Genomic DNA, 20,312 nt, shown 5'->3' with positions numbered 1-20,312 from the left:
CATATTTTATAATGTCTTCACATATTTTTGAATGTCTTCCATTTGTCTTCACAAACAAAGATGTCTTCATCGCAGGGTAAATGTCTTCTATTTGAAGACATGTCTTCTAATCTGGCATCGCTGTTTACAAGATGTTAGAATTTTTTCCATTCACCGTTTAGTGATAGGAGTGAAAATGAATGATACGAGTACGAAAAAGATCAGACAATTAAAGCAATAAGTAATTTTTAACAACACACTCCTGCATTTCCACTCAAGCCGTAAATTTCACAAGTCCACGTAAACAAACCCGCGAATACTGTCAAATCTCCTACTTTTTCTCTTGTTGTGACGTCACCGTGTCATGATCTATTGAAGATAGTACTCTCTTCCACACCTTCTTTTTTATACACCGAAACCTGCGCACCAGCCTTCGCCAGATGCTGTCAGACGTTAGACGTTTCCAGCGAGTGTCAGAGTGAAGAGGGAGTCGCAGACTATCCAAGCGAAATACAGTGAATTAAAAGTGGAAAAACCTTCTCGAGTTAAAGAACAAGTGTTTTTGTACGCGGAGTGGTTCGTTCTCGTATCTAGAAGTGCTGACCAGCTGCAAAATTCACGGTATGAAATAATTTGACTACGACGCTGAACAGCCCCAACAAATTCAATTGGCTGGTGCAGAAAGAGTGACGCAAAAGGTGGTCTTACAGTTTCTAATGTGTTTTTGTTCAGTCCGTGTGACTAGATTGTGTAAAATAATTCCTTTGTTGAAAGGAATAAAAACGGGTATGCAGCCAGCATTAGCCACGTATTCGCTGCGATCAATGTGTTAGTGCATTTCGCATCGGAAACAGTGACCAGAAAGGAATCGTGTAATTATTGCTTATCATATAGTGGAATGTTCTGCTGCAGCTGAATAAAAAGAACAGAAAAAAAACTGGTGACGTTGGCCGACAGGGAAATCTTTTGATACGCTGCGTCTTACTCATCGTCATGGGCTAGCACAGAAAGCTCGGTTCAGATAAGCCACTATAATGCATAGTTTGATGGTACTTCACTAAAGTGTTGAGTTCATCTAATTGTGTTGCAGCAGTTCTCTGCGGGCTGGTAGAAAACGCGTACGATTATGGGGGCAAAAGTCTATCCGATCGTGAATCATTTGCCCCCGATATCGTTGTGTTAAGAATCAACAAAAATAATAATTGCGTCTCATCGAACCAACACGAGTGCGCCAATCGTCAGCAGGTTTTGTTTTGACCATGAAGTCTTGTTGCCAATCTAATTGAAGTAGGGTGGGCTGAATCGTATTGAAAAATTGTCTTGAACATTAGTAACAATATTTATACCGAAAAAATACGCGTTGTTTATAAACATCATGCTGGAATTTCTATCCGTTGAGTCAAATACCATATAAATGCTTTCTGAATTCCACTGCCTAATACGTCCAGTTGCCATTTTTGTGAGCATTAGAATCCTTGTTCGTTCTGCCCGTTTCATAATAATCTGCTCAAGCAAATTTCTCTTTGTTTTAGTCATTCGCGTTATGAAAGCAACGTGTGTAACAGACTATTGACGCGAACGGCAGTTAGATCTGATTGTAGCAGCGAATGTTTTGTATGTGAAATAGGCCAATGTTGCTTCTCCAAAATGTGCGGAGTCTAGAAACTACGTCTAGTTTCACGCATGTGTCATTGTAGCGAACATATTCCGATATGAACTTCAATGACGTTCTTGTTCTATGAAGATTGATGTTGCTTAGAGTATCAATTTCAATTCTTTGAGTTTCAAATTATAAATCAAAAGTTTTCACGGTAAAATCATTTACGTTGAACTATTGCCCACCAAGTTTCTTTTTGCCTTACCACAAAGGTTGATAATCTCTACGGCAGGGCAGTTAGATGTTATCATGTGATCCTCACTTTATTTCAATAGTAACTTTTATCCAGAATAACAAGAGGACGAACTTCACCGACATTCACTAGTACTTTACGGCTTAAAATGCACTATAAATGCAACTGGGTGTTTGCGTAGGGATTAGAAAACCTATCTTGTTTCATAAAGCATGATAGTTGGGAAGATTTGTTTACCTTTGCAAGTTTATCGACCGCCAATCCGATAGACACGAGAGTTCCGGATATGAGTATTAGGAACGATGCATAGAAAAGGCAAATTAATTCTCCCGGAGCGAAACGAGTCGTTGGAATGCCGGAAGCTGAGAGGCTGTCGTCATGCAGCCTCGAATCTAGTTGGGTGGAGATGACTAAAAGTAAAATTTAGCAAATCGAATTAGTGATTAAGGTTTTTGGATGAACGGTACAGAAAAAAAAGTTCGTTACGCCGGAAAGCTACCTTGTCAACCCCTCGATAAAATATCATAACCTCAAAAAGAATTTGCTCACATTAGATTGCGCGACCAAGCGGCCATGACGAATAGCTAACTACATACATTTGCGGCACTATTGATTATTTACAGCGGTATAAAATAATAACAGCTTCGAAAACGTTCTGAACACTGTATTCAGCGAGATCTCATTTTCCGTCCTCTCTTCCACAGGTTGACAAAGTTGAAGCCGTTCTGTTATCAGTGCCACGAGCGAGGGCAGAATACAACGCTGTACGATGGCGACCAGGAAAAAAGTTCTACTGAAGGTAATCATTCTTGGGGACAGCAGTGTCGGTAAGACGTCACTGATGAACCAGTATGTCAACAAGCGTTTTTCGAACCAATACAAGGCTACGATTGGGGCTGACTTTTTGACTAAGGAAGTGGTGATCGACGATCGAGTTGTTACGATGCAGGTGATAAGTAGCCACGACACCGCTGTTTTTTCTTCTTGCCACTCTAACAACGTTTATTTTGTTCGCAGATTTGGGACACTGCCGGTCAGGAACGGTTCCAATCGCTTGGTGTCGCATTTTACCGCGGAGCGGACTGCTGTGTTTTAGTGTACGACACCACCGCACCGAATACGTTTAAGAATCTGGACTCGTGGAGGGATGAATTCTTGATTCAAGCGAGTCCCCGTGATCCAGACCATTTTCCGTTCGTAGTGCTGGGTAATAAGATTGATCTGGAAAATCGAACGGTATGCTGGATTAATTCACTTCCTACATTTTGCTTTTTTGCTAATTACGTTACTTGTCTTATGGTCTTGTAGGTATCAACCAAACGTGCCCAGCAGTGGTGTCAGGCGAAGAACGATATTCCCTACTTTGAAACGTCTGCAAAAGAAGGCATTAATGTAGATCTTGCTTTTCAAACAATTGCCAAAAATGCACTAGCCCAGGAGAGTGAGGTAAGTTGAAATTTTTTATTTTTACCGCATTTCTTGCCTGTGAACAATTGCAATTACTGGTCACGTTCTCAAAAATTCCCATTAAGCTGATTTCTTTTATATACAACAATAGTATTACGAACGCCAGTTGTTTTTGGATTGCAGTGACAAAAAAGGCGAATTTCACGTAAACGCACGCACTTTGTGAGAATATAACGATACTTTTCAGACTAAACGTTTTGTCTGAGTACTTTCGCATACTTTATTTTTAAATTAAATGTAACAAATGGCAACATAGGCATAAATGTGATTTATGAGAGAGAATGTTAGAATCCTAGTGATCCAAGAACTGTTAAAAAAACTTATCGTTTGTTCTACCGTTGCTATCGGACGTCTTCTATTAGATTTTGGGCAAATCATAATACAAATAATTTGGATGTTGGGCAATATTTTCGACTACCTTTTTTTACACTGCTATTTCACAAAGGTATCGGGTAAATAAAAAGATGTAACGAATTCAGCAAACGTTAACGAATAATAAACAGTTTATTGGAAAACGATCTTCTTCTTCTTCTTCTTCTATCGGGCGAGCATGCTGCTCCGTCAAAGGCTAGTGACTCGACTATATGCCCTGTTATAAGCTTTTAAAAGATTTTACTCGGTACAGTAACTTTTCACAGGTTTAGTTTACGCCTTTCTACGAATTCTACAATTTCCTTATATAATTCAAAATTTCGGGTTTTGTAAATTTCTTTTAAGTTAGTAAATTTATCCTTGAAAGTAATATCGAATGTTCTGCGGTTTCCGTTTCGCCACAAACATCAAAAAGTCTATTGTCGACAATTTTCATTACAGCTAGCCAATTTTTCACATAGCTGTGGCCAGTCATAATTCTATTTGAAAGTCTGATGTCATGTCCTTTCAATTCTGCGTTCTTGTACCAGGGCTCTTCTTCAAGAACTTGGTGTATGTTGATTAGGATAGTCTTCGTACCATATTTGCGCCGCTTCCGTTTTTTGTCTCTTCAATTCCCACATAACATCTTTTGAAAACAGTTTGTGTTCCAGAACTTCAGTTGGTTGTAATCCTGCTCTAGCCAACTGATCTACTTTCTCGTTCGCGATTATTCCTACGTGACTAGGAATCCATTGGAAAGATGTTTTCCATTTTTTTGCCATGTCTAGAATATTACATATTAAAGTTTCTGCTTGGTTGTAATCTACTGCGTCCTCCAGCATCCTGCACGCCGTCATTGAGTGTAGATAACGTAGTGATACTTATGTCGCCTTCTAGCCTGAGTGAGCGCTCTAGGTTTAAATTCTCTATAAATATTCCGACCGCACAGATCCGTCCTGCCCTTGGAGGCGTCCGAAAAAATTCTTCTGCGTCCGCTATATTTTTCATTCATCACCGAAATCGCTATCTACCTCAATTGCGTCGAGGGAATGTTTTTCTTCGGTCCTAGAACCCCATCCAACGATGTACATATTTCAACTTCACTTGCATCCAAAAGCGGTACCATAGGCATTATCTTGTTATAAAGTTCCTTGTTTTTATGGTAAATCCGTTCCACATACGAATATTTTTCGCTCTCTTGTTCTTGGATTTCGTTGATTGTCCTTAATTATTCTGCAACAATGGTGTTTAGCTTGAAACAATGGGCTAACTTCCATCCCGTTGTGTAGTCGAATCTTTTATCAATTGATTCCTGTCCCGCTAAGGCGTGTAAAGCATTGAGCGGAGTGCTCTTCGTACAACCCGTAATTTTTCGTAAGCACTGATTGTTTATGACAGCTAGCATCTGTTTATTTTGTTTGCTTGCATTGTTAGTTACTGCACAGCTATATTCCATCATACTTCGCACTATTGCCGTATATATGTTTTTCATAGTTTTCGGATGACTTCCCGTTTTATTGCCACTTATGACTTTCAGCTTGTTTAGTCTATCAACCGCTTTCAATCGGATCTCTCGGACCTGCTGTCCGAAACCAAGATTACGGTCTATCATGATTCCAAGATAACGATGACTTCGAACTGTTTCCAAGAGGATTCCATCTATGTTGACGTTTAAGTTTTTGGTACCATTGGTAAATAGGATAGCTTTGGTTTTTTCGGCATTTATCTTTAAGTTAAGGCTTGCTGCCAAGCCGCAGAATTCATCAATCGTGTTTTGTACCTTTACTTCTAGATCTTCCACCTTTCGGGCCTTTACGAGGATTCCGAAATCATCCGTGTATTGAACCAATATAACATCTCCATTTCTTGATATTTCGTGTAATCCCACGGTATACAAATTGAAAAGGGTCGGCGAATGTTCATCGCCCTGGGGCAGGCCATTGCAAATCGTCCTTGTCGCCGTACCGTTATTCAAGTGCATGATGATTCGCCGATTACGGAGAAAGCCTGTTATCCACGCAACTATTTCGTTGGGGACGGAGAAAGACTCCAGAGTTTGCTCCAACTTATTTGTTTGTACCGCATTAAAAGCATTTGTTAAATCAACGCAAATCATCGCCGAAACGAAACCATCTCGCTTGTACAAGTATTTTTCCTGAAACCAAATGACGTTCGAGGAAGTATGTTCTGAGCTTCGATAAAATCTTGTAGCATGTCTAATACAGCAGTGTTTACAACCTTCGTTGGTGTGGGTACTAACGAGATTGGTCGTTTACCAGCCGCCGTACTCTGATCCTTTCCGGGTTTTGGGATTGCCACCACTTTGATAGTTTTTAGAGATTCATCTGGGCTACCATTCCACCACATACGGTTTAAATCTGCAATGATGTTTCTTCTCACCCCGGGGTTAAGTTGCCGGAGCATTTCATATGAAATACAATCTTCTCCAAGGGCTGATTTTTCCATTTTCAGTTCAGGATGTTTAACCATACCCCTTCATTGAGTAGATTGTACTCTACTTCTCCTTGTTGTAGTTGCTGGTATTCGTTTTGTCCAAAATGGACATCCAGGAACTTCTCTGCCTCGTCTTGTGAGTCCATCAGTATGTTGTTATTGATTTTAACGTTCCTTTTTCCAGTAAGTCGTCCGATTTTCGCCCAAAGTTCTTTCGATCCCATAAATGGGCTGATCTCGTTTCGAAAATTTTCCAGGTTCCTGTCAATTTCCAGTCTTAATGCTCGCTGGAATTTGGCTGCCTTTTTCTCAAACTCCACCAAATTTTCCAAGCTCGAAACACGGTTGAAATTACGCCTCGCTCCTGATTTTTCCTTCCATACACTGTCCACTTGTTCAGACCACCAACATTTTGGTTCTCTCTTGTCGTTTCTTCTGTTCTGTTGGAATACTGTTTTAACTCTTTTTTGTAGATCACTTATTCCATTCACTGATTCTCTGCTTAAGCGTGGTACGCAGTTGAAAAGAAAAGAGGTACACGAAATTTTGCCCTTTTTACCAAACGGAATTTTGACAGCTGAGAATGTGATTGAGCGCATAATTTTTCCTTTTTTCTAGAACACTCGAACACTCTTGTTTACCGCGATCTGGTGTGAGAGCAGGGATGCCAGGTAATTTTTTCAAAAGTCTAGTCCGCGAGAAAATGTCTTCCTACCCTAAGCCCGACTGAATTTCAATATTTATTTCCCAAATTTCTGGTAGAGTCTAACGGAAACTGATAATTATTTCTTTTGATTTCATGAACTCAAATGACAGTCACGTAGAATCTACTAGAAAACGATAGTGGAAAATATTCACGTAACTTTTCCGGTAACTATAACGTGAAAAATATTTTGAATGTAGGCTAATGTCTTCCAATCTGGCATCGCTGGGTGTGAGACGACCAACCAACTGCCTGACACTTTCAGTACCTGAATAATGTCAGTGCTAATTATTCCGTGCAAGAAAAAGTGACATTTCGCCTCACAGCAGTGTTTACAGCAAGTGAACTTTGTTTTCCATTTCGGTTTATGATTTCTTTTCAGCTGCGTACTAGCTACCAGAAGAGATTTCATTGCCTGATTCAGTGCCTGAATTTTACATGGGATTGAGATAGGAAAATGAATTCCTTTTTGAACTGCATACTGCGCTTTAGCTCTGACAAGTCGGTGTTTATTCTCTTATAGTCGAATATGTATTTTCCAGAGCGGCTCCTCGACTCTGATTGTATGCCTTTTTCCACGGCGAGATGCTGGCTTCCGATTCCCAAGTCTAATACTTTCGAGGATGTATTCATGTATCAGCTACTCGAACTAATAGTGACATCTAGGGCAGTCGGCGTTTGATCCAGTCTAACTGGGATATATGTAGGTGAACCATTGTTCAGGAGTAACAAGTCATAATCATTCACGAGTTGCATCAGAAGCTCTCCACGTTTGTCATTATTGTCGTTTCCCCAAAGGCGGTGATGAGCGTTAAGGTCCCCACCAATCAGTACTTTCCGGTAAGGTTGTAAGGTGCTGAAAATCTTCGATAAGTCGTCCTCAACTATAGTGTTGGTTCCGGTTGGGTTGATATATATGGACACTAAGACCAGATCTAGTGACAACACCCTAATCGCTACTGCTTGAGTCTGGAGTCGGACAGTGTGGGAATGGCTAGTTGTACATAATTGAAATTATTTTTCAAAAGAATCGCTGCACCTCCGTAGTTATCGAATCGAGAATGCAAAATTTCGTGGTATGACGAAATATGGTATTTGCGGGTCTTTTCTAAATCCGCATGTGTCCATGTTTCTGAGAGTAGTGACACATCATAATCATCTGCTGTCAACACTCGATGGAGCTCTGACTTATGTTTATGAAGACTTTGGTTATTGCATTGCAATATCTTAAAAGAACTATTCATAGTGAAGAGGATTATATTATTGTTCTAGTGAAATCGAAGCATTGCTTCGAGATAACTTTGAATTTTTCTCTCACGTCCCTTGGAAGATCTTGTTGAATAAAAGTCGTGTAAAACGTCATAATTTTTTCGTTGAATTGCATGTGTGCTGTTTCCCAGGTTTTTTGCTGAGCTGCTTCAACCAACTTTTCCAGTTGTGTTTGCTCGGTTACGCGGTATGGGTTGTTCAGTCCAACACCATCACGTCGCTCTTGTTTCTCCGTGCTATTTCGTTGTTCTGTTTTTGGGCTAAGGATGCTTGCTGTTCGGTACTAAGTTCTTCTTTCGAAAGCCGTCGTTTGGTCGCCTTCTTTTTATCTTTTTCTTTGGGGTCCGGCTTATATAGTTTGACCGCCGGCTGCATTTTTGTCCAAGTAAGTTTGTTCTTTCCCACTGTTGCTTGAGATTCTCTGTGATTTCGTTGACGGCGGAAGCAAATGTTTCCGTTAGTGTAGGATATTCCTGTATGTTTGATAATAGTTCAAAAGGGTTCCTACTGTATACCGGATACAGATCGCGGGCCTCTGCGTATGTTAGGTTTCGTCTAGCGCGAATGTTGTTTATGTTTTCTTGTTTTTTCTTTTCTGGACAACTCGGATCGGTCGATTTATGATTGCTTTTGCAGTTGGCGCATTTAATTGGCTTTTCCCAGCACTTGTACTGGCTCTCCTCCTCGTGTCGATCACCACATCTTCCACAGCGACGACTCTCTCTGCAGTTGAGAGTTTTGTGTCCGTAACGAAGACACTTTTCACATAACTCTACTCTTCTGGTAAACGGTAATATTCTTGTGATGCAATTAAATAGTTTGATTTTTTCCGCTAGTTGTGATGCACGAAATGTGACGCTCACTCGATTCGTTGGTATTGGTTCCCTGTTCTCCCATCGGTTCAGTCGACGAACTTGGACGACATGATGTTCACTCTGAATTCCCAAAAGAATTTCCTTCTCTGTTATGTCAGTTGGTATCCCAGCAATTTTTCCTGTGATGGTGACCAGGTGCCTTGGAACATAGGCTCGGTACTCTTCTGCTGAGACATTGATCGCATCCACTAGCGCGTTAGCCTTAATGAAGTTGTTGATAAGGATCATAATTTTGTATCGGCCTAAATATTTCATATCCATGATATGTTCATGAAACCCATCCATTTGCCGTAGGCTTACTCCAAGTGAAAACTTGTTTAGTTTCAAGTCCTTCTTCGCGTTGTTGTTTCGTTCGACGTAAATGCGATATGGCCCATTGTCTTCACAGTTGTATCGTATGTTTTCCTGCTGTTTCTTAGCGTTGAATCCTGGTGGTGCCTCCTTGTCGGTTTTGTTACCCTCGTCGTGTTCCATAGATGAATTGAGCTGATCGTTTGCTATTGAGAGGGGTAAACCCCCAGTAGCTTCTTCTTCTTCATTGGAACCTGATGGTTACATCGTGCGTTACTTAACCTCACTCTTATAGTGAATTTCTTTATTCCACTGTATCCGGGTAAAACTGCCGAGGAATAATGAAACGTCATCGCCATTTAAGACGCAAGTAAGAAAGAGATGTCAGATAATTGTTTACGAACTTAGCACGTGCGGTGGTGGGTTGAAGCTGACAAATTTTACAGCGCGCTTCGGGCAGCACGGCAGGTCAAAACTGGGTCAAAATCGAGCAAGTAGAGAAGGGTTTTGACAGCAGTTAGTGCGCTTCCAGGTCAAAACGAGGTGAGCTGGTGGAATAAAGAAATTCGCTATAAGTGTAGATATTTCTCCTGCTTCTGGCAACAAAATGGCTGCCGTTTTCAAGCGGCGTGCTTTCGCCGCGTTTTGCCTCCTATTCCTAGTGCTAATCTCTATTATATGCCCTTTTCGTTAAATAAATCCAATTAGTCAACTTTTCTGTTCGTTTTCACTAAAAAGTCACCAAAAAACTTTCAAATAGCTAGTGAACAAAAAAAACCGAAAAAACGATGTGCTTTCATCACTTGCCAAACATGGAATGAAAAAAAAAAACGATCTTAATGATTGCACTTTTGATTGGGAATGAGTAAAAATCTTCTCCATGAGCGCTTGTCAGCTTCTCAAGGCCTGCTTGGCAGTGCCTACTAAGTCACCTGTCTTTCTGGATTATGGAGTCGTAGATCTCCGAATTGAGTTGTTTAGCTATATTAGTTTTTTATATCATCTGAAAGAGCTACACTTTCTAAGTAAAACGTGATTTTCAAAACTTTCCTATCGTCCTTCAATATTTAAATCACGAATTTAAACTGCTCGAAATCGCTACAATGACAGTTCGCCCATATACCAACTGTCATTGTAGCAATTTGGAGCGATTTTTTTTTCTCCATTTATAAATCGAAGGACAATGATATAAAATTCAAAAAAATCACGTTTTACTCAGAAAATTACACTCTTAGCTAATATATAAATATCAGAAATCCGTGAATAGTTAAACAACTCAATTGTCCAACGTCTAGCTCCTCCGTGAAGATGTTCGCCAACTGCTTGTCGGTTCGAATAGATTCCACTCATATCCGTTGAGCTGCAAAGTGGTCGCGATTGTTGCCCACATGTTTTTCGTACTTGAACTATGTACCGCACCATTCGTTTCAAGACTGTTTTATGTAGCTGCTCTGGTTGTTGCTGGATAACGCTCCAGGTATTGATGTCGACATTGCTGTATCAAAATTCTCATCCATAATTTCAAGGTTTATGGAAACTTTCATACCCAAGACAGTCCGCAACAAGACGAATAAGTCATCTTGGCAAACCCTGAAGCTGCGTCAAACAAAAAGGGTTAAAACGCTGAATTCAAGGAATTGTTAAAGTTTGGTTTACTCTCCCTACGTGTTCACTTTCGCCGGATTCCCACAAAAGGCTCAACCGACAGAAAAACATTTCTGCACACCGACGGCGCATGAAAGAGAAATTGAAACCCGATCCAAAAAGTAGAAGGTTGTAACCCAGACACGACCGCGTGATTGACGTAAAATTACGCACAGTTTGTATTAGGAATGCAGCAAAGCAACAAATCAATCAGGTCTATTATTGTTTGTTTAAATCTAGTAACTCTGGCTCTGTAGAGAACTGTTTTTGGAATTGTTGAAAAGGACAAATTGAAGAGAAAAGCGGCTTTTCCGGTCTTAAGGGTGTTTCAAATTGCAACTATGTCTTATGTCCGACGTTTCAGCCTTTGGACTTGGCCTTCCTCAGGGGATTCAAAGTTTTACCGTTTTTCGTTCAGCGTACAAAACTTTACAATAGGTTGTCATAGCTATCGATTGCTCTGGACTAGACATAGGCCAAATCTAGGGGCAAGATACTATTGATCTATAGTGAAATATTTCCAATATTCAATATCAAAAAGTTTTAAGCGTTGCATTTTTTTAAAACCCCTCTCTTTATATCATAGCTCATTGACGTAGGTTTCATGTAAAAAAAACTAAAAAACAAGATCTTGAAAAGTATGCAAAGTTACTTAATTAGACATACAGTATCATTCCTGTTTTTTTTTTTTTGGTTCGTTTGAATCGTTTCAAACATTCCAACGCTCTCCCGATCATCGATTCCACCGTCACATCAGAATAACAGTAGTGGAAAAGCAAATTAAAAAACAAAAATAACTAACGCCAAGTCATTCACTTTACAGGAAATCTACAACGACTTCCCTGACCAGATCAAGCTGAACGCGGATCGCAATAACCGGCCCCGGAACGGAGACAACTGCTCCTGCTAACTGCTCCTGCTAACTGCTACTGCATAGACAAGGTTCGAACAATTCAGCATGAAAACCCTTCTTTTTTTTGTTACAATAATCGACTGCGGCTTGCAGGCGGCAAATAGGCTCCACCAGAAAGCGTAAAGTATAGCGAAACAATAATGTCCCTTTTAAACATTGAATTGAACGTTTATGTTGAATTGAGTAGGAAATAAACGAATGTTTGCTTACACACACAAAATATTAGAATTGATAGAAGCAAAATATACTGTAGTTCAATAAATAAACGCAAGGCTTCTTTGGCGATCTGCTGTAGATCAGAATTCAGGTTTTATTTATTTTTTTTTTTTGTTAATTACGACGGTACACTCAATTTCGTTTCGTCCCGATATTAAGTTGAGTTTGAGAAGATTACAATCTACTATATTTCAAAATGCTTTTCATTTTTTTTATTCCTAAGAAAACAATAAAAAAGTAACCAATTGGTACGCTATCATTTATATAGGTATGTATAGTAGACACTAAATCGGAATAAAATAAGCATCAGAGCGCAGCACAGATAGGTTTGAATTGATTCGCTTCGTCGCGGCCAAATGCAGGCAACACATTACACTCTAGATAGACAATTTCAAAATGTGATCACAGAGCTTCGAAAAACGACAAAAAAAATTGGATTATGTTATGGTCTCACAGTTTTTATTTGTAAACTCTCCAACAGCAACTCTTTCTAGGAAAAAAAGCTCGCTCCACCATGCGCTGTTATCGCTTGATGCTTATAACTAAATTATTAAATAGTGATGGTATAATATTTATATTCGCTATCTACGGTGTATCTAGCTAAAAAATAAACAATGAGCAAATAACAGCTGGTAGAAGAGTAAGTCTCCTTATGTTGCAAATATGAAATAACAATTGAAAATATCAAAAAGCATTACACCGTATGGATAACAAAGTTTACCGTATAATTTACTTAGAAAAGGTAAAGTGAACGCTTTATTCATACGGTCTGTTGAGTAAAGTACACATAAAAAAAATGCAAATAATAATCACATAAATAACTCTTGTGCTCTGTCCACATCAATAGCTATTATGAAATCAAAAGTGGTAGTAAACATGCAACTCAAAACTGTTGTGCAATTGATCGAGCGGTTACACATTGTAGATGAGCATCTTTAGACATGTTTTCATTTTCCGAAAGTGTAAAATATCTAACATTTAAACAAGATGGGCTATTCGAGATAGAATACAGACACCTATATGAAGTAGATTACAAACAGTAAATTCATATATCACGTAATAAAAGTGATTTATTCAAAAGCACAAATTTTCTTACTTAAAACCTAACCCGATCAACCATTCGTTAAACTTCTTCAAAGTGCTTTACACAAAAATAAAGAATCATGTCGGTAAACCTTTACATCCAAAATAATTTAATTTTGATACATATATTAAGGTATATTTGGAGATCGATACTTATATTCTGAAAGATTTCTTTACTGGCCGTATGATAGAACTCTATAAAGAGACCACACTTAATTTCGATAAACATCGATGCGCACCAAAAATTTATAGAATTCTTTGTTATAATTTATCGAAATATATTGAAAGATCGATATCATTGTTATGACATATTTTGCCAAAAATCGATAAATAATTGTATCGAGTCGTTTTTGTCCTTATCGATTTTTGAAGCAGTGTAACGAATGTTTTATAAACAACAAGTAGCATAACGCTGTTTACGCGGTACGGAAAATCTTCATTATTCTGCGATCAAATCACATCAGCTATCATATGGCGAATCAAAGTTTCGAGAATGAAGTTGTGGAAGAGGTATTGGAGGAATCAAACTGTAATCAGCCAGTAGTAGTGACACTTCCACTTGATGTGTACAACGAGCAAGCGGATGCAATCAAAGCGCTACAAGCTGACATAAGTTTCATGAAAGAACAGATCAACATTCTAATACAACGAGGAGAAAGGTCGGAATCGTTATCGGCTGAAACTCACGAATATTTCGAACCGATTAAAAAGCTTATGCCTCTGAAATCAATTAATGAATTGCTCGAATTCGAAGAATTACTGGGAAACAAAAATAACGAGAAAAAATTTGTAAGTTAAATAAATAATAACTCAAGATTCTGCAGTTATATATATTGTTTATTTGCAGAAAAAGTTTCTGGCTTCATTTGTGCTCTTTAAAAAACCTCTAAAAGAAATGACAATGACGTTTATTGAAAAGTTTTATCATCTAGAGCTGCAGACTCAGGTGAATTACTCAGGTGCTGGGGCTAAACAGGCCCTTAAAAGTTTGTGCTCAACGCAAGTATTAATAAGTAGGCAGATAATATATTATATTCGTCGATTGATAGATACCATACTCATCCTATTGTTCTTTACAGAATCTCTCATCGATCATTCATTATATGACAGCACGGATGATCCACCAGCCCTGGCGTGCGCCGAATTTCGGTATCAAATGCAGCACGCATGTAATACGATCGGGAGTAGTGAGCGCAAGCAGTGTACAACAAACCGAAAGCGAACAACTAGAAAAGCGCTCTCGTCTCTAAAAAAAGAGCCTCGCGATCCTAACAATGAAGGAGGAGTGTCTGATGTAAATACTTAATCATAATCTTTGAAACTAAAAAGAAGTAATCTTTTTATTATTTTTATATAATTGACAATAAATAACAGTATAACAATAAATTACAAACTATGTATATGTATGAATCATTGGTGCTACGAAATAATCACAGTTATTCAGATTATATGGAAGACAAACCATTTTTGTTATTGATGAATGCAGAGGATATGTTTTTGAGTTGTTTCCAAATCAGCCTATTAGCATGTTTAGTTTCAAAGTCCATTTTGAACTACACAGTGATTCTTTCACTTCGAGCTGTTGTCCAGTGACATAAATACTCTCATCTTTTTTCTCGAAGAAAATCACCCGCAAAATAACAATTCCGTCTGGAGCATTCCACATTATGCAATTGTCACTAATGCTATCTGCACGAATTGTGAAGTTTGGATAGGTTAATCTATAAAACCTATCAAGATTGTATACAAAATGACTCAATTTGAGAGTATTATTTGCAGCTTTCGTAACAGCAACGGAATTCAGTTCCTCTTGGAGTCTATTGAATATTTGCTGTAAGAGTTTATTTTGAGCATGTAAGTATCGCTTTATCTTTTTTATGTTCGCTTCGAAAGGATAACAGCTATAAGAATCCAAAGGCCCATGTAAATAGGCGTCATCTGCTAGGTGTAATAGTACGTGTACATTATACGATACTGTGTCTAATCCATATAGCTCAGGATATGTTACAACAAATGAGGTGAGCATCGCTTTCGCAGTTTTGTTGTACTTCAGATTTAGAAATTGGGAACAAAGAATACGTATTGCGATAGAAAACCTCAAAAAATGTAAGTATGTGTTCATTGGAATTATTTGATGGAATAAAACTGGCCCTGCATACAACAGGAAACTCCGGAATTCAGTTGCTTTCATTTTTGAGATATAATTGGGAGTCCTCAATTTCCTCTGGAATTCCATCGGAAAAAATTTTGTACATTCCTTGATACGATCATCAATCTTATTTATTTTGTCCTTCGTCAACTTTTGTGGATTTGCCTTACCTGTGAATGCAATAAGAATTTTCCCACAGACACCTTCATCCACAGCGTGCATTTTATCAATCACAAAGTCTTTAATCATATCAATCGGTAGATTTTCTAGAATCGTATGCTCTGTTGAGAGGTGATGGCAGTCTTGGTTATTCTTCGATATTCTTCGTCTGAACTTCATGTCGGTACGCACAGGTGCATCGACTTCGGGGTATACTATTTTTCTTGAGCCAGGAATGTTCGTTCCTCGTGTTTCGCACTTTGGACAAGCTGAATATCCTCCGTGAGACTTGATACTTTTTATGTAAGCTACTGCCGGTGCATCTGCGGTGAAATATTTTAGTTTCACAGGATACACCCTGTCGTCTTTGTGAAAACCTGTGGAAAGCAATCCATTGATTTCATCGACGAATTCTTCAAGGAATGTATTGAAAGATGTAGGTTTTGATGGTCCGTTGAAAATACCGACGATAAATACATGTCGTTTGAATTCCTCAGTATGAACAGCTCCTGATATAATCCACAAATCATTGGCCCCACTTTTTGAAACTGGGGTTCCGTCCACCGAAATAGATAATATAACTGGATGTCCTTCTTCAATATAATCGATCAAATTAAACCGCCTCAAAAATTCCGCTACACCCATGTGAATATATTCTCCATTGCATATTTTCCGAAGGTTTGACTTTCTTGGAATTTTCAGAAGAGTACGCGCATCATTGGGTAAGTACAGTCCAGCACTCTGCTTCAAAATCTTGAGTAAATCAGAGACACCGGCCAAAGGAACGCTATATTTTGAAGCCCAAGCACTTAATTCTGCGGCCAATTGGACACTTGGAGTACGATCAGGGTCAACAGAAAGCTATATTAATATAAAAAAAATTAAAAAAATTATAATAGTTAGTTTACGAAACTTTGCCAGAAAAAAAGTAATCACGTACTTTATTTTCTATGATCATGTTAAGAACTTGACACTCTATATCTTCGAAGGCTTCGTCCAAATAATCCACATCCATGAATTCGTCCGAAGAATGGTAATTTGATGGTGATCTCGTTTCTCTATCGTAAGCAGCATTATTTACTAATAGATTAACGGAGATACACTTTGAATGTCCCGGTAAGACAGTCGTTTCTAATTGTGGTTCTTTGAATTTTCGCCTGTATACTCTTTGCCGTTTTTTTAAAACTCTTGGTAAAACTCCTAGCATTTTAAAAAATGTTTATTATCCTCTATCTGTTATGAATGACGGACTGGGTATGATGGTTACCTGTGTACAAAAAAAAATAAACGAATAGATACGTTTTAAATTGCATAAATAAGTGCAAAGGAATTTTGACACGTTATCCTCTAGAGTGTTCGACTTTCTAAGTGAAACTCTTCAGTAGCAGGCGTAGGCTAGAGGGTATAGAGTACGGCGATATCATAGACTTCCAGAAACATCATGGGTTCGAATCCAGACAGTATCAGGAATAAAAGTATCATTCACAAAAGAAAAATCTACATTTACCAAATCCACCCCCCACCCATAAGCACCGAAAAATGAGAAAAATAATGCGTTTTTTTGTTCCACATTAGAATATTTAATATTCATAAAAAAAAAGTTCGTCATTGAACTAAAAATAGATTACAATAAATAAAAATAACGAATCGACGACAAAAACCGATATCTTTTCAACTGTAATGATTTATTTTGATATTTTGAGAAACATTGTTATCGCCACGTCTATAAAAACTGATACGCACCTTTAGCACATTGATCATAAATAAATATCTGTACGAAATGGTGACGATCGCTATGACGCGGTGACGTTGATCGGGAAGACAAGACGTGACAGCTGGTCACCGTTACATCCAACCAATTTGAACCGGCTGCTGATTGGCTAAATTCGATAACGCAATCGTCACGTAGAAATTACAACGAGGTTACTTTTCACTGTAAAGCAGTGATGCTGGAGAGTCATAATTTAGCTATTATCAAATATATTAAATACCAATATAGTTCACTTACGTGAAATTATGAAGACAAATTGAAAATGACAGAAGCGTTAGTCACCTTTTCGACCGCTAGGTGCGCCACTTCTGATTTTGTTCTACACGACATGCGAAATAGAGTAACTTTTGACACTAATATTACCCTAATGGGTACACTGAAAAAACTTCACATTTTATTATTTTATTGTGAAGTGGACTCGGCCGAATATTTTATAATAATAAAGTTCGCCTATGCATAAGGCAATCCATGGGTGGTGTTCCACGGTTTGTACGTTTGTCGACCTCCGACAATATTTTGAGTTGTAAAATGGCGACTTCCGGTGACTGGGAAACTGCCGAAAATGACCAAATACCACCTAATATGGGTGTTTTTTTTAACCAGAATGACGCTCAGAGGCCGGAAATTGTCTCGAAATGCCAGTTTGAAATCCAAGAAGGCGACTTCCGGTTTTTGAAAAATCAGACAAAATTTTGAATTGTAAGATGGCGACTTCCGGTGATTGGAAAAAAGAGGAAAATGACCAAATACCACCAATATGGATGTTTCTTTAACTAGAATGACGCTCAGAGGCCAGAAATTGTCTCTGAATACCATTTTGAAATCCATGATGGCGACTTCCGGTTTCCGAGAAACAGCGAGATATGACCAAATACCATCCAATATGGGTATTTCCGAAATCGTGGTGATGCACTGAAACCACAAATCGACCTCAGACAACATTTTGAGTAGTTAAATGGCGACTTTTGGTGACTGGAAAACTGCCGAAAATGACCCAAAAACAACCAAATATGGGTGTTTCTTTAACCAGAATGATGCTCAGAGGCCAGAAATTGTCTCCAAATGCCATTTTGAAATCCAATATGGCGACTTCCGGTTCCTAAACAACAGTGGCAAAAGACCAAATAACACTCATTATGGGTATTTCCGGGATTTTTATGATGCACTGAAGCTACAAATCGACCCCAGATAACATTATGAATTGTAAAATGACGACTTCCGGTGAATGGAAAACTGCTGGAAATAACCAAATAACACCCAATATGGGTATTTCTTCAACCGGCCGATTTCCATCCAATATGAGATGTTTCGATACCAGAATGATACACAGGAGCTAGAATCGACCACAGACAACATTTTGAATTCTAAGATGGTGACTTCCGGTTTCTGTAGAACAGCCGAAAATAACTAAATAACACCTATTATTGGTGTTTCTTAAACCAGAATGACGCTCAGGGGCCAGAAATTGTCTCCAAAAAAAAAAAACCTAAAGGGACCAAATACCACCCAATATGAGTGGTTCTTTAACCAGAATGATGCATGGAGCTAAAAATTGACCTCAGACACCATTTTGAATTGTAAGATGGCAACTTCTGAGAAACAGCCGAATACTACTGCATATGAATATTTCCGTAATCGAAATAATGTATTGAAGCCAAGCATTGACCCTGGACACCTTATTGAATTCGAAGATGACCACTTTCAGTTTCTGGAGAAACAACGAAAATAACTGAATACCACCCAATATGAGTGTTTTCGGAATAGAGGTGATGTACTAAAAGCAAAGGTCGAGGATGTTGTCATTCCGATAAAACCAATAATTTCAAACGATAAAAACAAATCGCAAGAAATCAATGAATTTGGAATGTTGAAAATTATTGAATTAAACACAAAAATAGGCGGGACGAAGTTTGCCGGGTCAGCTAGTAAATACATAAATATGCTGGTTAAAGCAAATCTGCAAGTGATGAATACGAAGATTAGAACTCGAGAGCAAAAAATTCGGAGGAATAAAAAGAAACAAAAAATACTTTCAAAATGAAGAAAACTAAACATTAAATAATAGTTTTCGCATAACAGTTGTTATTAATAATTATGTTTGTTTTGTTGAATATCTTTTATATTTCATATAATAAAGCTTTTAAACCAATTACAACATGATATGTATCCATACTTAAATTGTTAAATTGATAGAACATTCAATGTTATCTAAGCAAAAAGTTGCACAGCAACCATATACGACTATTGACAACCATTGTGCGGTTTCTCCTTTTATCTTTTTCACGAGGTAATTGAAATATTCATTTAATTGTACACTTCGTGTCCTGATTATTGAGCTTGAGCTTGACGGCCTCACATTTCGAAGTTGCTTCCCGTGATGGATCTGAGCTAGTGAAGTTACACAGGGAACCACGTATATAGCAACTTGGGATTAGTTTACCATTTACACGTCGTGGCCTGATTATTTGAATAGTTCTACTTCGTGCCTCGATAAGCTACATCTATTATATTATCAATATTTAACTCCCGGAATGGCGTTAGTTTTACATACGAACAGTATACGCACGAAATCTGCAACATATTTTTTTCTGTGAAAGTATGAAATTGAGTCAACTAAATCTAAAATTGAGTAAATTCAGTTTCGTGTGTAACAATGTCACACGCTCACAGAAATTCAACAACAATGCACAGTGGTACAGTAAGGCAATGTAGGCGGACACGAGTTTTTCGATGCAATTTTGTGGTTTTAGAGTAAAATTTTTTTCTAAGAACTTGTTTCTTATATTTAGTCTATTTTTTATGTGCAAATGAAAATTAGGGTGGTCCTGAAATCGACTAAATGAAAAAAACTAACTTTATATTTGCATGAATAAATGTATACATTAATCGGCACAGTTGTAGGCCAACTAATTTTAAGCAACTTTCGGTATTTCTTCACAATATTTATGCAATATTTGTTCTATCACATGATACCAAATAATATTATTTATGTTTGCCCTAAACGGAGACATCAATATATCAAAAGGGCTCTTCTGCAGAATTTTACCCATCCATTCGGTCCGCCGCTAAGGATGGAGTGTTGGGACTTCACACTGACCATCTCTAGTACATACAGGTGAGGAGATAGCATTAAGG

General features: G+C 38.2%; 3 protein-coding genes across 5 annotated transcripts; 2 read left to right on the top strand and 1 right to left on the bottom strand.

Moving 5' to 3' along the window:
- The first annotated feature begins 412 nt into the window (after positions 1-412).
- On the top strand, positions 413-13,102 carry LOC129727468 (ras-related protein rab7). 3 transcript variants are annotated; one of them, XM_055685334.1, is made up of 5 exons: positions 413-600; positions 2,534-2,778; positions 2,847-3,065; positions 3,138-3,275; positions 11,710-13,102. In XM_055685334.1, exons 2-5 carry the CDS (start codon positions 2,599-2,601, stop codon positions 11,794-11,796), a joined length of 624 nt encoding a protein of 207 aa, XP_055541309.1. In that variant the 5' UTR covers positions 413-600; positions 2,534-2,598; the 3' UTR covers positions 11,797-13,102. The 3 variants fall into 3 exon arrangements, with proteins under 3 accessions (XP_055541309.1, XP_055541315.1, XP_055541319.1); XM_055685340.1 differs by lacking the exon at positions 413-600 and adding an exon at positions 704-851; XM_055685344.1 differs by lacking the exon at positions 413-600 and adding an exon at positions 2,220-2,454.
- A 156-nt stretch (positions 13,103-13,258) lies between these two features.
- LOC129727460 (uncharacterized) lies at positions 13,259-14,528 on the top strand. The gene is made up of 3 exons (XM_055685321.1): positions 13,259-13,887; positions 13,946-14,111; positions 14,178-14,528. The coding sequence occupies exons 1-3, from the start codon at positions 13,570-13,572 to the stop codon at positions 14,402-14,404; spliced, it is 711 nt and encodes a 236-aa protein (XP_055541296.1). The 5' UTR covers positions 13,259-13,569; the 3' UTR covers positions 14,405-14,528.
- On the bottom strand, positions 14,510-17,439 carry LOC129727452 (uncharacterized). The gene is made up of 4 exons (XM_055685308.1): positions 17,415-17,439; positions 17,150-17,355; positions 16,347-16,673; positions 14,510-16,267 (listed from the first exon to the last, which is right to left on the bottom strand). The coding sequence occupies exons 3-4, from the start codon at positions 16,611-16,613 to the stop codon at positions 14,612-14,614; spliced, it is 1,923 nt and encodes a 640-aa protein (XP_055541283.1). The 5' UTR covers positions 16,614-16,673; positions 17,150-17,355; positions 17,415-17,439; the 3' UTR covers positions 14,510-14,611.
- Between the last annotated feature and the right edge of the window lie 2,873 nt (positions 17,440-20,312).

The sequence above is a fragment of the Wyeomyia smithii genome, chromosome 1 (assembly GCF_029784165.1).
Source record: "Wyeomyia smithii strain HCP4-BCI-WySm-NY-G18 chromosome 1, ASM2978416v1, whole genome shotgun sequence".
NCBI classification, from domain to species: domain Eukaryota; kingdom Metazoa; phylum Arthropoda; class Insecta; order Diptera; family Culicidae; genus Wyeomyia; species Wyeomyia smithii.
Note: the sequence above shows the minus strand (reverse complement) of the source record. Positions and strands in the feature narration are given on the sequence as shown.

Excerpts from the sequence above, each read along its gene's own strand:
- LOC129727468 (XM_055685334.1), top strand. The coding sequence starts at position 2,599 with ATGGCGACCAGGAAAAAAGTTCTACTGAAGGTAATCATTCTTGGGGAC. Across the intron at positions 2,779-2,846 it reads ATCGAGTTGTTACGATGCAG|ATTTGGGACACTGCCGGTCA; the intron begins GTGATAAGTAGC and ends TTTTGTTCGCAG. Across the intron at positions 3,276-11,709 it reads CACTAGCCCAGGAGAGTGAG|GAAATCTACAACGACTTCCC; the intron begins GTAAGTTGAAAT and ends TTCACTTTACAG.
- LOC129727452 (XM_055685308.1), bottom strand. The coding sequence starts at position 16,613 with ATGCTAGGAGTTTTACCAAGAGTTTTAAAAAAACGGCAAAGAGTATAC. Across the intron at positions 16,268-16,346 it reads ACATGATCATAGAAAATAAA|CTTTCTGTTGACCCTGATCG; the intron begins GTACGTGATTAC and ends ATATTAATATAG.
- LOC129727460 (XM_055685321.1), top strand. The coding sequence starts at position 13,570 with ATGGCGAATCAAAGTTTCGAGAATGAAGTTGTGGAAGAGGTATTGGAG. Across the intron at positions 13,888-13,945 it reads AAAATAACGAGAAAAAATTT|AAAAAGTTTCTGGCTTCATT; the intron begins GTAAGTTAAATA and ends GTTTATTTGCAG. Across the intron at positions 14,112-14,177 it reads CTCAACGCAAGTATTAATAA|AATCTCTCATCGATCATTCA; the intron begins GTAGGCAGATAA and ends TGTTCTTTACAG.